At 45.4% G+C, this 14,816-nt stretch overlaps 1 protein-coding gene across 1 annotated transcript in view; it reads left to right on the top strand.

The window, feature by feature from the left end:
- Positions 1-356: 356 nt before the first annotated feature.
- The window catches only part of LOC8036372 (zinc finger SWIM domain-containing protein 5), a 41,905-nt gene continuing 27,445 nt past the window's right edge, over positions 357-14,816 (top strand). Inside the window, exons 1-4 of the mRNA XM_029981651.4 lie at positions 357-730; positions 5,591-5,687; positions 12,579-12,706; positions 13,197-13,340. Of these exons, the coding sequence (XP_029837511.4) occupies positions 364-730; positions 5,591-5,687; positions 12,579-12,706; positions 13,197-13,340 (736 nt within the window). The 5' untranslated portion in view covers positions 357-363. The remainder of the gene's footprint in view (positions 731-5,590; positions 5,688-12,578; positions 12,707-13,196; positions 13,341-14,816) is intronic.

The raw sequence follows: 14,816 nt of genomic DNA, 5'->3' as shown, positions 1-14,816 counted from the left end.
CTGGCAGCGGCCCTCTAATACGTCCCCCGAACCCTGCCCGTGCGTCTAGGCCTCGGCCCCGCGTACCGAAGGCGGAGCCGAAGTCGCTCTCGGGCGCCGAGAGCCCATTCCGGTGGCTCTCCGCTAGCGCTGGCAAAATGACAGCCAAAACTTCACACGCCGCGCCTCGCATTTGAATGAAAAACATGTGAATTGCCCCGACGAGCTATCCTGCTCCGAGCGGGGCCGCGACGGCGCAAGCGGGGGCCCCCGAGCCCCGCGAGCAGGATAGCGACTCCCTCGTAAATACCACGCAGGTGCTGTATTGTTATTAAACTCCGGCGCGCATGCGCACTGGCCCGGCTTATATCAGATGTTTCAAACATGGCGGCGGCGGTCCGGCCGTCCTGTTCTTTTGTGGCCGCTAGTTGCCTGCAAAAGGGGGACCGGCTACGAAATTTCGACCCAAAACTGTTCGGGCATCGTCGGCCCGAAAGCCTCTTGGACATCTGCGCCAAAGTGGTCGCCCAGCACATCCCGTTCCAGCGAATCGAGGAGCGTTACAACAGGATACCTGAGCCAGTGCAACGGAGGATAATTTTTTGGTCCTTCCCACGGAACGAACGGGATATTTGCATGTACTCGTCGTTATCAAGTGACTCCAACAGTTGTGGTGACTACCAGAAACTTCCCTTCTACCGCGGTCTCAAGCTCTACGAGGCTGGATGCGTCGATAATGTGTTGCAAGTCGGTAAGTACCCAACCGAAGCGCCGAACAAAGACCCCTAATAGGTTCTCGGGCGACGCGCTCCGCCGTGGACCGCCGAGGGCCGTAGCTCGGGGGCAGGTGCTCGCGAGGTGCATTGGACGAGCGGTTCGAGAACCCCGGACCTGCACCGATACTTGGCAAGGCTCTCGAGTCCGTAGCCGGGGCGTCTTTTGCAAACGGGCGGTGTCGGCGACACCCCAGGCGGCTAATTTAATCGGTTCCATTATTGATTACGCTTGCCTTTCTATTTTTGTTTGCTCGCGTTCGGTGCCGATTTTCGCACGTCCTGCACGTATTAGATAAACTAAGGGTCGTTTCCGTCGACGCCTTTTCGTTGCCGACTCTCGTGCACGACGCAGTTTTGTACGATAGCGTCCGATATTGGAGACGATCCCGACGATCCTCTCCCGAGAGGTTGCGGGGGGGCTGGGTCTCTGCGCCCGACGACGGAGGATTTTGGTAAACAAACCGCGTGAGCGTTGTGTGGGACCCACCCTACGTCGCAGAAAGGACGACTCGACGTAGAAAGCTTCTCGGTATTTTATTTGGCATTTCTTTCGAGCGCTTTCGTAGCCGCGAGCGCGTTCCGCTAGCGTAATCATCCCTCGCTGCGTCAGCGAGCTGGCGTCCGTTCTCTCTGGAGCGCGCGCGTGCGTTTGTATGTTCGTGTTCGCATGTGCTTGTATTTGTTTTGGTCCCACGGTGCGAGCTAGTAGCAAGCAAGCTGTATTAGGCCTAGACGTCGCAGGCTGTTCGGTGTTTCATGCGCGTTTTTTTGGTCGCCGTTGCTGCCGTGCTTCAGCAATTTAACAAAGCATGATCGAGTTGAGGTACCGAGCTGCCGAGACGCGAATGGCAAATGGTTGCAGACGATCGGTGCGCTTTGATCGCAACGGCGGCGCTGCATCTGGCGCTGGGGCAAGGCTAGGCCTCGCTATCGCTATCGGCGGGGTTCTTGCCGGACGAGAACACTCATCAAAATGTAAACGGCAAATCTCTTTTTTCTTCCTCGGAACGTTTCTTTATGATTCCCGTCGGGCTTGTGCGCGTCTCACTGGGGAGAGGCGAATTCGAGCGGGGACTCTTTCGCATCGCGGAGGCTCCGGACGTTGTGATTGGGTTTCGTCCGAAGCTCTTGTCCGCGCGGCGCGGCGGACGCGGTGGAAAAGCAAACATTCGCGGCGTTTTCCCCCGCGGCAGCAGTAATGTCGTTTCCCTACACAAAAAATCAAAACAAAACGCGTTTGCATTTTTAATGGAGTAGTTGATATATACGTGTATATATGCGAAGAGAAAGAGGAGATAAAAATGCGAGAAACGGATTTCTGCCTTATGTAAGGGCCGTGTGGTGGAGAACTTTTGCGTTGCGTTTGATAGATCTCGATAGGGCGTCTGCTTTTCTAGATGGTTTCGTTTTTGCGTCGTCTGCTATTTCGCTTGATCCGGCATTTTTCTTTTTTAATTTTTTTTTGTCTTTTTGAGGCGGAGATGCTTCTCGTTGTTATCATCGCACGCTTTGGTATTACTCCGTTCTTTTGTCGTAATTAAAGCGGCGCAAAGGTGGAAAAAGGAAAATAAAAAGCTGCCTCAGGGACGCTTTTGTGGTTGTTCTTTTCCGTTTTAAATTCGGGGGCTTCTGGCGTTCTCTTTTCGTTTCGTGGGAAGGTGGTGTGGTAGGCTGGGGTTCGTCGAAAGAGGCAATTAAATAAACGAAGAAAAAGTCCGTAGGCTGTTACTTTGTGTGTGCGTAGAAATGCGCGTCGTCTTAAAATGCGAAGCGTCGGTGGTATGAATGCCGCTTTGACAAATGAAATGCGCTTTGACAAATGAAAGATGTAGTAGCTCGTTAGGTTAGGCAGGGAACGAGCGAAGTTGAACCCTTCTTATTTTTTTTTTTTTTTGTAATGTGTTTGTTTGCATTGTTGGGAAGTTGGGAATGCTGCATGTAAACACGGTATGGTTAGCGGTTTGTTTGCTGCTTCCTACGTGATGCGAAATTAAAATTAAAGTGCAACGCATACACTACTCGTTACATACTGCGTTTACCAGACACTTTGGATTTGGTGTTCGCTTTCTACGTAGCATTATGTTGGGGGTTTAGCAATTCGACGTGGAATCTTTTGGTTTCTTTTATTTACTTTTTAGACTGCGAATTGATTTCTGGCTCAAATATACTTTCATTTGGCCGATTGTCAAGGAGGACTCAAGTTTTATGGTTTCTTGGCAGTTAGAAAGCGCGTTTTGTTTTATGCTTTAACCTTACACGAAAAAAAAAGAAGCAAAAACTTGCATAAATTTGGCTTGCTTTTGTTGCCTGGTATAAATTGTAAGACATTTCAATTATATAAAAAAAACGAAAAAAAAAAACGCGAAACAGAAAATGGACACACCGCAGTGTTGTGATGCATTCCTCTTTTTATTGTCCGTGTTTTTTGCGTTATTTGCTTTAAAAAAAAAAAAAGTACTGCCAATGAGGTCAGTGGTCAGCACTAGACATTTCTATGGCTGCTGTACTGTTGGAGCTTAGGCTGTGCACATAATGTTTTTTTGAATGATTTATTTATTTACTGATTGATTGATTTACGTTACCTCTGAGCATTGTTCTTTTTTTTTTTTTATTTTATATTGTGTGGACTTTCTTATGCTTGTGGGGTCCAAGGGGCCACACTAGCTAAAAGTTAGTTTTTCTTTGCTTCCGGCTTATTTGGGAATGTCATAATATTCCAGAGTTCCGTATTCTTCCGTATTCTTTCCGTTTATTTATTTTCATTTAATTACCCTCCTTTTTCCTTTCCCGAAATTCACTCCTCTCTGACGCACCGTCAGAGAGGAGTGAATTTCGGAAAAGGAAAAATGCTTAGTAATAAATAGATTGCATCAAAGAAATTCAGCAACAATTACTGCTGTTTATGACAACAACAAAGGTTAATCGATCACGGCATTTCTAAAAATGTTATTATTGGCAGCTTCAGGCACAGGTGTGAGAAGGTGACTTTAGTTAAACGACCTGTTGGGGTAAAAGAATCACAAAATATATTAGTGCTGCAAGATGGAATGCCAACTTTGTACCTATGGTTGATGAGCACTGATAGGTATAGGAGTGGTAATCTTTGCTTGAAACGCGAATTGTAATGATATATATTGTGGAACAGATGCAAGTGGCACTCATTTCTTCTTTTGGAAAGGTTAGGGAGCAGTAAAGCTGATATTTATTGCCGACATGCTGGTGATGCAGTAATAATTAGAAACTACGAAGTGTGGGGAACAACTCAAAGCCATTCATAAATAATAAAATAAAGACCACAATCTCGTTTCCAATCTCGGTAGGTGTTCTTGCCTAGATGAGCCAGACCGTAGCACTTGTGGCCCTGTTGACATTCTGTTTGGCACTTTAACATCATAATCAAAAGTGTAGACTAGTCAGCCAAAAACAGTGATTGATGTTTCAGTAAGGGAGAGCTGGCTTGGATTTCCTGGCACCCATGCTTTAATATGTGCTTTATTGGCCCGTGGTCCACTGGGTTGTTATTTTATTGAAACCTTCGTTTATAAATTGTAGCTTTTATGGAGATGCAGTTTGCATGTCGTAGCCAACTGAGAAAGGTGCCTTGTGAAAGGAAGTCTTAGAGCGGCATACAATGTTTTGTCAAAAAGACATACGCTTGTTTTGATCTCAAAGACTGTCGCAAAACAAGTTTGGCCCCTTGTGGTGCATTACTAATATCTCGTTTCAGGTTGTAGATTAAGATACCTGTATGTGCATTTACGACGTTTGATAATCTATTAAGATGTACACAACTCAAATGCAAAATACTTTTTTTTTCTCTCTGTCAACCAAATCTTGCAGAACTACTTAGTGCAGCGTATGAAGTATGCACAAAACTCACTTTGTTTTAATGTAGAATGCTTTTTGAATCTAGCTTCGGAGTCTATAACATCATACAAGGTCGTGACTGCCAGGTTTCTTAGCAAAAATCGTTTTGTCCCTTGGCCGGTATCAAACTAATCAACTCTAGGTCATTGGTTCAATTCTCTACCGCTCCGCTACCAGAGTGGGTTGGAAAAGCGTATCTGCCAAGTCTCCCGTATTATCCAAGAGGCTCCCAAATTTTAATCAATTTATATGTTTGATGACGGACAGAAAAATATCCTGAAGAACGCAAATTAACTTTCCTGTACTTAAACAAGGAGCTTTTGCCGTCGCAACAGACAGCTGCAATGATAGTGAGGCCCAGCTGTATTTTGCTAGCATGAGCAGTGTGATATAAATGTAATGAAGTTGTCTTCATGCGAATTCGTTGTCAACATAGGTTAGAAATTCTCCCAGATTTGGTTTCTCCAAACTTGGCAGGTGTGGAAAAGTGTTTTTTTTAGCTGCCATATAAATACTCCTGTGGCCAAACAAAAGTGCAACCTCAATACTTTGTTTTGAGGTTGCACTTCCATTTTGTTTTTATGCAATGTTTGGTTTTGCTTCTAGTAATCTTTTCATTATTTTTGCCTTGGCCTCTTCATAGGCGGCCGGCCATTTTCACCAATAAATAAATAAATAGATAAAGCTGACAGATGTAGAATGCATCATGCTTATATCTCATACCCTGATAAATTGCCCCAAAAGCCTAACAAGCACAACTTTATGCAAATTAAAGAGGTAATTTTTTTTTTTTTTTTTTTAAGTGACAAAAAGTATAGTTATTTTTATGTCTGCACTTTTTTAAAATGTTGGCTACTAATTGTGACGCTTCCGGGTTGCTTCTTTTACAGCTTTTCCTACCAGCTCTGACTGATTTTGTCTTGTGGCATACCTAGTGCTATAAAAATGTCTCACTTTCTCCTCTTCAGGTTTTCATCTAAGTGGCAGTGTCACGCCCAGCGCCCCGGGCACTGGTTACCCCGCCGAGCCCGAGAGAAAATTTCGGATCTCAATCAGCTTCGACAGGTATGTGCGCCGCCATTTTGAACATTGTGAGAGTCCGATTTCTGGGAGATTCGTCGTCTCTTAACTCGCGGTGGATACACTCTGAGTGGCACTATCGCGGACAATAGGAGCTGAAACAGTCCTTCGTGCTTCTTTTGCGTACCTGCTGGTTTTTGAGCGAGCTGTGGTCAGAGCTAGGAGTAGGGTGCTAAGTTGAGGCCTCATACTTGGTACTATTTGACAAACTGAGGAATAATTGAGCTTCTGGAGACTGCAGACAAGGAAAAGGGCTGGATCGAGTGTTTCAGCTTTCATTGTCTGAGTGGGTATACCTTCGTCGAAATGCGTTGTTTGAACCCCCCCCCCCCCCCTTCCCCCCCCCCCCCCCCCCCCCCGCCTAAGCAAGAAGCATGCCGCATCACGGTGTCTGACAAGACAAGTTGTCTGCTAACTTGAAATCGTCTGCTAAGTCTGGTTCGCCGGAACTTATGTGCTAACAAGTGCTGAAGTCCCAGCTCCTGCCTTTGCCGGCTCTGAAGTCAGCATTTTGGATGGGTTATGTAGAGCGCAAGTTTGTCTGCTTCTTGCACAGAGGTTGCAATGATGTCAGAATGCCAAGCTCTTATTGGCTGATTGAAAAAAATAGTGGGTAGACCTCAAGGCATCCATCATTGAGGTCTACCCACTATCCTTTCAAACAAAGCCAATCGGAGCTTGGCATCGTTCTGACGTCACTGCAACTACTGTGCAAGGAGCAGACGACTTGCCCTCTGTATAGGCAAGAAGCGTGCTAAACTACAGCACTCAACAAGATGTGAGTCTTGTTCAGTGCAGTTATTGTTGAGTGCACTCAACAAGTTTGTTAACTGGAAGATTTTTGCTTAGTTGCAGTTGTCTGCTAAGTGTTTAACTGAATCCTGTCCGCTAACGGGACACTGAAGTCTCGTCTAGGTTGCGGTGCTCGACAAGATGAGTTGTCTGCTAACTGCAAGTTGTCTGCTGAGTTACGCTCATCCGCAAAGTCTGGTTTACTGGAGCTTGTTCGCTAATGGGACACTGAAGAGGTCGTCATAGTTTAAGTCTATGGTTGTCACATCCATACTCCATTTCACTTGAAGTGTGAGCGTAGCAGAAGCTAGGAGAGCGAGCTCCGGGCTTTCAGCGTCCCTACCAAACATGCGGGCTCGTGCAGTGCGAGCATCCTTCAGGACAACACGGTTGGGCTTGTAGCTTCGGCTTCGTTTGCACATGAAGTGAAACGGGGTGCAGCAGACTTATCTCGGGAAATACTGATTCAAGATTTAATCCAGACAAACAATTATTTGCTGCGTAAATCAATTTAAGGGAAAATGAACTGATCTTTTTGGCTGTGCCGCACCTGTAGTGGGAGAAAATGGAAATCTGCCCGCAATGTTTCAGTCTCTTGCTAACCCACACATCATAATTTGAGTGAAATTTCACATTATCTCTCTGCCTCTCTTTCTGCCTCCATGGTTCTCGGCAGAAGTTTTGGTTTGAGTTCTAGTGGTCTTTTCTGCTAGTTATTATATAGCCTGTTCTGTGCAAAAGCTATTACAGTAGAGCTGTTAAGGGCTAGTTTCTGCAGTATCGAGTCATAAGCAAACAAATGATGACACAAAACTTTGAACAGCTACCGCCATCTATAAGCGACGGTGGCAACCAGACAACTGGCTTGATGGTTGTCTGGTTGCCGCCGTCACTCTGGTTTTTTTTAGAGTGGAAAGGCTGCATTTCTCGAGGCGTCATCCTGGAGGTCGTCCTAGAAGTCGTCCTTGAGGTTGTCCTTGAGGTCGTCCTAGAAGTCATCCTTGAGGTCATCCTAGACAATGTCCTCGAGGTCGTCCTAGAAGTCGTCCCTGAAGTCATCCTAGACGCCGTCCTTGAGGTTGTCCTAGACATCCTTTCTGAGGTCGTCCTTGGCATCGTCCTAGACGTTGTCCCTGAGGTCGTGCTAGACGTCGGCCTTGAGGTCGTCCTAGATGCAGTCTTTGTGGTCTTCCTAGACGGCGTCCTCTAGGCGTGGTCCTTGAGGTAGTGGTGCAAAACTATCGACAGTACCATTGATAATCATCAGAAATCTGACTATCAATAGTAAAAAAAACTCCATAGTACTATCGATAGTTGACTATAGAAAAACTATCGATAGTACTCGATAGTCGACTGTCGAAAAGTTTTGGATAGTACTATCAATAGTCGACTATCGAAAAACTATTATTAATCGACCGTCGGAAAACTATCGTTAATCGACCATCGGAAAACTATCGATAGTTGACTATCGTAAACCTATCGATGGTACTGTCAACGATTAATTATCGATAGTTTTGCGACACTAGTAGTTTGCGTCGCTCCCTCTCCTCTTTTTATTGCTTTATTTTTTGCAAATGGGACACCAACTAGCACAGGCACTTACTATCCCAACTTTGGTTCAGCTTTCAGTGACGGCGAAGACGGGAGTTTGGGCGAAGAGAGGAGAAAGGGAGGCGAGCTGCGGAAGGTAGGGCGAGGGTAAGAAGGGGCGGGGGAGGAGGAAGCAGACCGAATGCTGGAGAAGAGATGGGGGAACCTCCTTCTCTTTTTAGCGTTCCGTCTGCTTCCTCCTCCCGGGCCCGTCTTACCCTCGCCCTACCTTCTTGAGTTGCAAAGAACTTTAATAGTGCAAAACTATCGATAGTGTTATCGGTAGTATCAATATTCGCCAGAAATCTGATTATCGCTAGTAAAAAAAACTATCGATAGTCGGCTATCGAAGAACTATCGATAGTACTATCGATAGTCGACTATAGAAAAACTAGCGATAGTACTATTGATAGTCGACTATTGAAAAACTATCGATAGTCGACTATAGAAAAACTATTGATAGTCGATTATTGAAAAACTATCGATAGTACCATCGATAGTTGACTATCAAAAAACTATCGATATTACTATCGATAGTTGACTATAGAAAACCTATCAATAGTACTGTCGATAGTCGACTATCGATAGTTCTGAGACACTATCAAAAGTTTTGGAAAAACTATCAATAGTATTGATAGTCAATTTATCGGTAGTTTTGCATCACTACCTTGAGGTCATTTAAGAAGTTGTCCTGAGGTCGTCCAAGAAGTTGTCCTGAGGTCGTCCCACCATAATACAGCCCTGCTGGTCTTCCTTCTTTACCAGAGTGGAGAGGCTGAAAGTTTTTATTAAAAGCATTACATAAAAAAGGGCACTATATTTAGGCCACAGACAACCCGGTTTCATCCGAAAAACACTGCTATACTTCGTTTCAGCTTCGGTCCAGACGCAGCCAAAGCCAGTGTCATGACTTTTCAAACCGAGAAACACAGATTTGTCGAAATTTTGCTCTAAGCGAGGACTATTTTCATTGAAACCCTCCCTCCTTAGACATTTCTTGAACAGGTAATCATACCTAAAATCAAGCACCTCGCCTGTCCAAAATCAGTGGAGTCATTCACCTTGGAGGAAAGTGGCAAGAGAGTTCTGTCAGTCGTTTGGTCAGCAAGGATAGTCCCAATGTTCTGTTCAGGCCAGGGCTAAACGGCTGTGTTCAGAACTTTTATGGTGGTTGTTATTGGTGGAATCTTGTGTGCGAAATAAGCAAGGTCAGCTTGCTTTGGTGGTGGTGGGAACATTCTGCTTGAGATCACTTCAATTTTTGTTTTCACAAAGAGTGGGTAGCAGGACACGAAGGAAAGCTCCGCGTCCGTGTACTTGTTCCCCGACTCGTGTTCGGAGACTAGTTTTTCTGTCGTTTGCAAGCAGTATTCCATCGTGATAAGCGTGAAACGTTATAAATGAGCATCTGCACAAGTTGCGGATTAAGTTTGAACCCATACTTTCTCTCGGGTTTTTCGCGCGTGTTTAGCGGTTTTCCTCTTTTTTTTTTTTTCATTGGTAATCACTGCTTTTAGCGTTTGCATGATTGCCGAAATGCACTGATATCGAGGGGAAAAATTATTGGTTTGGCTTGGGCCCCCCCCCCCCCCCCCCCAAGTCTAACCAATAATTTTTCCCCTCGATATCAGTGCATTTGGGTTTGCAGAGAGATCTGATGTCACGGACGAAGTAGTGATCTGTTTTGTTCATGTAGGGATTGCCATGTGTGTTATTTTTTTTTATAAAATAAGTTGCTCTTGGGAGGCCTAGAAAGTGCATTCCCCCCTTCCCCCCCTTCTTAGATCTGCCCCCACCGATTTTCAGAAGTAAACAAACGCTGGAATACATCAGCTAATTTTCTTTATAAATGGACACCCGAATATCTTCAGCCTTACTATATTACACCCCTGCGAAGTGATTGAGCTAAAAAGATCTGTGAGTGCATGCAGGGGCGGATGCAGGAATTTCCTGAGGGGGGGTCAGGTGTTGGTCAGCGTACCATATGTTTAGGAACCCCCTCCCCCTCTCCTTCGTTTTACGCCCGAATATTTATACAAGCAGAAATCAAGAGGGGGGGGGGGGGGGGGGGGGGGGGTCAGGACATCCGGACCCCCCCTCTAAATCTGCCCCTGAGTGCATGCCTTCTGTCTTTCCTATGTTTTCTGTTCTTGGGAGCTTTTTTTTTTTAATTGAACCAACCAGAAACGGCAAAACTCCTTTTTAAGAAAAATGTTTGAACTGCATCTATTGTCCCTTTAATAGGAAGCTACAATAACCCTGATAAAAAATAAATATTTTCTACATATTTCTGCGTCTGATTACCCCTTTGAAAAACAAAACTCTGACACTAAAGTCAGTCCCAAAATGTTTCCAAAATTTTTTGGGGTTTTTTTTTTTACTCATTTATTTAGTATGCTGCCCAATTTGTGCTGTCCAGTTTCAGACAGCCATTTCTTCGGTGAATGGAATGGACCAGTACAGTGTTTGTTTGATTCATCTTTGGGACACTGAGCATTCGGTTTGGATTATAGACTGTGGAGCATTACTCTACTACATGTTAGGATAATAAAATTAAACTTTGCAAGTGTCTTGAATTTTCTTCTGTGCAGAAGCTTGAGCAAGCACCTACATAAAATACTTTTTTATGGGTTTGGAGACCTTTCTTTCCTATTAGATGGCAGTTCAAGGCCTCTTGAATTTCGGTTTTTGTTTTTACTTACGTTTTTTTGTTCGGGTAAGCGATCCTTTTGCTTTCTTCCCGATTGAGGCGCCTTGAATTTGCGCAGTTACCGTCATCCATTGTGTTTTTCCGAAGCATGTGTGCGCAACCCTCCATCTATTGTGCCTTTTTCTGCGTAAAATAACAATGACTAGTTTCTCCAAACTAAAACAATTATTCAGTCTAAAAAAATGGGGAAAGTTTTTTATAGTTTTATTGAAGGTCACTTGGATTTCTCAATGTTAAATCATAGTATAACATTTGTGCTCTTTTTATCATTCTACCTCTGTACCGGTACACTGTCCAGAATGTAAGAATGTAAGCAGTGGTTTCATGTGTCGAACGGTTAGACTAAGACATCGACGGTGATAATAATTATTCTGTGAGTGCAACAATTTCTTGCTTGTTTTTGTCTGATTTGCCTAGGGTTGTTGTTGATGTTGTGTTGTGTAGTTTTCCAGCATAAAAATTGTTGTGATGTTTTTGATAGTTCAGAATAGTTCCCATTTGGAAGTAGCTTCAGAATAGTTCCCATTCGGAAGTAGCAGTGATCATTAGGGGCCTGAGGGGGCAGACAGGCTGCATCCCATGTTTTGCTATGACCAACCCCCAGAACGTTGAAAGCAAAGTAATCTCAAAAGGACTAGTTAACCAAAAAAATTCTGAGACCATGCCCTAGCCTCCGTAAGAAGGATACACCCTTCAGTATAACCTTAGCTCGTTGTTGCCTCATTCGCTTGTCGACTCTCCAAACAAGTGTCAGCTTTGTTGTATGCTTCAAAACTTTTTTTAATGTTAAGTAAGAATTCATTCCGCGCTCTGCATAACCAGTTTTTGCGCCCATCGTTTCAACATAGGCAACCGAAAATGGCAACAAAAATTCAGATCTGTCAGAGACATGTTTGACAAGCGTCGACGAAGAACTGAATTGTTTTTACTGATCTGAACTGTGACAGCACTTATTCTGTACTCCGTCTTACTTTACAATGGACCACGGAGAACACTACAAGCCATCGAAGCCAATCCAATGCCGTGCAAGTCTCGCTTGACCTTCGGATAGGGTGCCGCGATGCATATAGTCATGCATGCGATACTTTCACAGTGCTTGATTGGCTGGGACGGCCTATAGCGTCCACTGTGGTTCAACGTAAGGTGAAGCGTAGTACAGCAGAAAGTAATGGGCAGCGGCGCAGTAACACTTTTTTTTTTTTCGAACTAGGCTTAGTCGGGGTATGAGGGATATTGAATCTTATCCCCGAGCGGAGATTCGTGTTTGTCAGATTAGAATCGACACATTTTTTGGCCCTCATTGTTGCTGAGACTCAGTGTTTACATGGTACCTCTGTTACTTAAAAAAACGCTGAACTTAGAAAAAAAAAATTTTTCTACCTGGTTAGGACAGGCATGTCTAAAAACAAATGTTTGTCAGAAAAAAATTTTTTTTTAAAACAATCTTTTTGCTTTAATACGAATCTTTCAACTTGCGGGTGAAACCGAAGCTCTATCTTTGTGAGATAATGATGATGGTGCTTGTACCCAGCTAGTGTGCGCTCCGAGTTCGCTGGACCTCAAAGTGGCCACTGGTTGGTTAGGAACATTATTATGATCATCCCACAGGGGTACAATTTCGGTTTCGCATGCAAATAGAAAAATTCATATTATAACATAAATATTGGGCAAAAATATATTTTTTTCCCTAGATTCAGTGTTTTTCTGTGCTTTCATCGCCTCGTGTGTCATTTTCTGGTGCATGTCACGTCTAAAAGGTGCTCCCCTCCCCCTCTCTGTTCCAGGTGCAAGATAACGTCGGTGACATGCACGTGCGACACCCACGACATCTTCTGGTGCCAGCACGTGGTGGCGCTAGCCATCTACCGAATCCGCAATGCCGACAGCGTTCGGCTCAGGGTGCCCATCTCAGGTGAGCAGGCTTAAACGAATTGTGCTCCGTTGAAACAGTGGGAAATCACTTGGCCCCTGTGGGCATTTGGCATGGAGGGACATGACCCCAACGATGACCAAAACCACAGCTATTTTGGTCACTTTCGGGTGCCTGGGCACCCAAGGGCGGATCCAAGGAAGAGGGGGGGGGGGGGGGGGCGACAGGGGCGGCCGCCCCCCCCAAACAAACTTGACCCCTCCCCCCCTTTCCCCCTTCTCGAAGGGCAATTTGACGTGGGTGGACCCCCGATACATAGAAAGAATGGGGGAATAGTATCCTTACAAATTCTCCCGCCCCCCCCAAAACGGAGTTATGGACACAATGGCACATCAGGTGCCCTGTGGGCACCTGATGTGCCATTGTGTCCCCGTACACTGCAGTCTAAATTGCACAAAGAAACACTTGCGGGTTACCGATCGCTTAGGGCGTGCCCCGCCCATCACCTGATGTTTCACCATCCCGCTTGCAGAGACATTGCTCCAGCTGGACCGAGAGCAGTTGCAGAAGCTCCTGCAGTACCTGATTTCAGAGCACCACACGGAGGTGCTCCCCACAGCGCAGCGGCTCGCAGACGAAATCCTCCAGTCACGGTCGCTCATCAACCGCATCGCAGGTCAGTCAGTTTTACGAGCTACCCGAACTAACTACATTTTCAAAATACCCGGGCCTTCCTCTTCCCAACATGATGTTGATTATTTCCAAGGTCGGAATAGCCCCAGAGAAAACTGCAGACAGGTGCGATGCCAAAGCCGACGTTCAAATGTTACTGTGCCTTTCGGCGGCGTGACGTTGCTCGTTTTTAAAATTTGCCGGTTGAGCGGGCAGTCTACTAAACTGAGTGTGGCGCAAATATTTTGCATTCTGCCAGAGTGAGCTTCCACGGCCTTTGTTTCGCACCATTAGACTTTCTTATGGCCCTTCGGGAACGAGTTATACCGCCTGAGTTACATCTCGTCACTTTTCAGTGTTGTTGGTAGATCCTTTCATCTTAAACAAAACAATAAGGACCAAAATCTAAAAAAATTCAGTAACTTCATGAAAAAAAAAGAAATATTTAGACCTATTTTTAGTGTAACGTGTTCAGCCATGTCTATCCATGTTGAACCAATCGCGAGGCAAATCTGCAACCATCAATAATTTTTACCGGAGGTTGGTTTATTCCTAGAGTGTGACCTAGTGCATTAGAACCGCACGTGACTGCATGCGACGAAATTAAAGCCCCTTGATAAAGGTGTTTCTACAAGTACCGCCAGCCATTGTTCTGGAAATGCGCAAGACACGTGCCACGAGCGCGTGCTCCGCCGCCATTCGCTTCCAAGCGCCACTCATTTCAGTGCTGCGCCGCCATTTGCTTCCAAGGGCCGCTCGAGACCTGGGCCACGTGCGCTCGCGCATTTGGCGCTACTTGCTAAGACAAACGAAAACATATCGAGGGGCTTTAGACGAAATAACACACCGGCGCCATCTATGGGATGGCCCTGGAACACTTAAAATCTGCATATTGTCGCGGATGGAGGTGAATCGACAAGTGTAATACAGAAAATAAAGGTTTAATTGGCCAACTTGTGCCAGAAATAAAAGAAAGAACAGGCGTCGAAGAAACAGCAGCGAGCGTCGAGGTTTCGGCGCAGTAGCTGGGTGTGAAAGGAGTCGACAAGGCCACGCTGGGCTCCTTATCTAGCACATCCGGTATCTCGATCATTCTGCCTAGAACGTTGCAGCATCGAACACTCGGGAAACTGACTTGGCAAGGTCACGTTGGCCTCCTCATCTGTTACGCTCTGTGTTTCAAACATTCCTAGAATGTTTGGGCGTCAAAACTTTTGAGGGTAGGAATAAAAGTGAATCTTTCAGAAGTATGGAGTGGCGTTCCCTCCTGGCCATGCGCGCAGCAGTGTACTGTGTGCATCATTTACTAATCGCCGTGGGATTCAAATCGTTCCGGCGACGTTGCTCGGCAGCCATTTTCGCGTAGTTGGTTCCTAGATTTCGTCTCACAAATGCTGCGAAAATTTAGTCTAGTGATACGCTGATCGGAAGACCTCCATGGCCACCTGACAATGTGTTCCGTCGTCATAAGCGGTTACGA

Source organism: Ixodes scapularis, unplaced genomic scaffold (genome assembly GCF_016920785.2).
Source record: "Ixodes scapularis isolate PalLabHiFi unplaced genomic scaffold, ASM1692078v2 PGA_scaffold12__126_contigs__length_90152505, whole genome shotgun sequence".
NCBI lineage: Eukaryota > Metazoa > Arthropoda > Arachnida > Ixodida > Ixodidae > Ixodes > Ixodes scapularis.
This window is presented reverse-complemented; position numbering and strand designations above follow the sequence as displayed.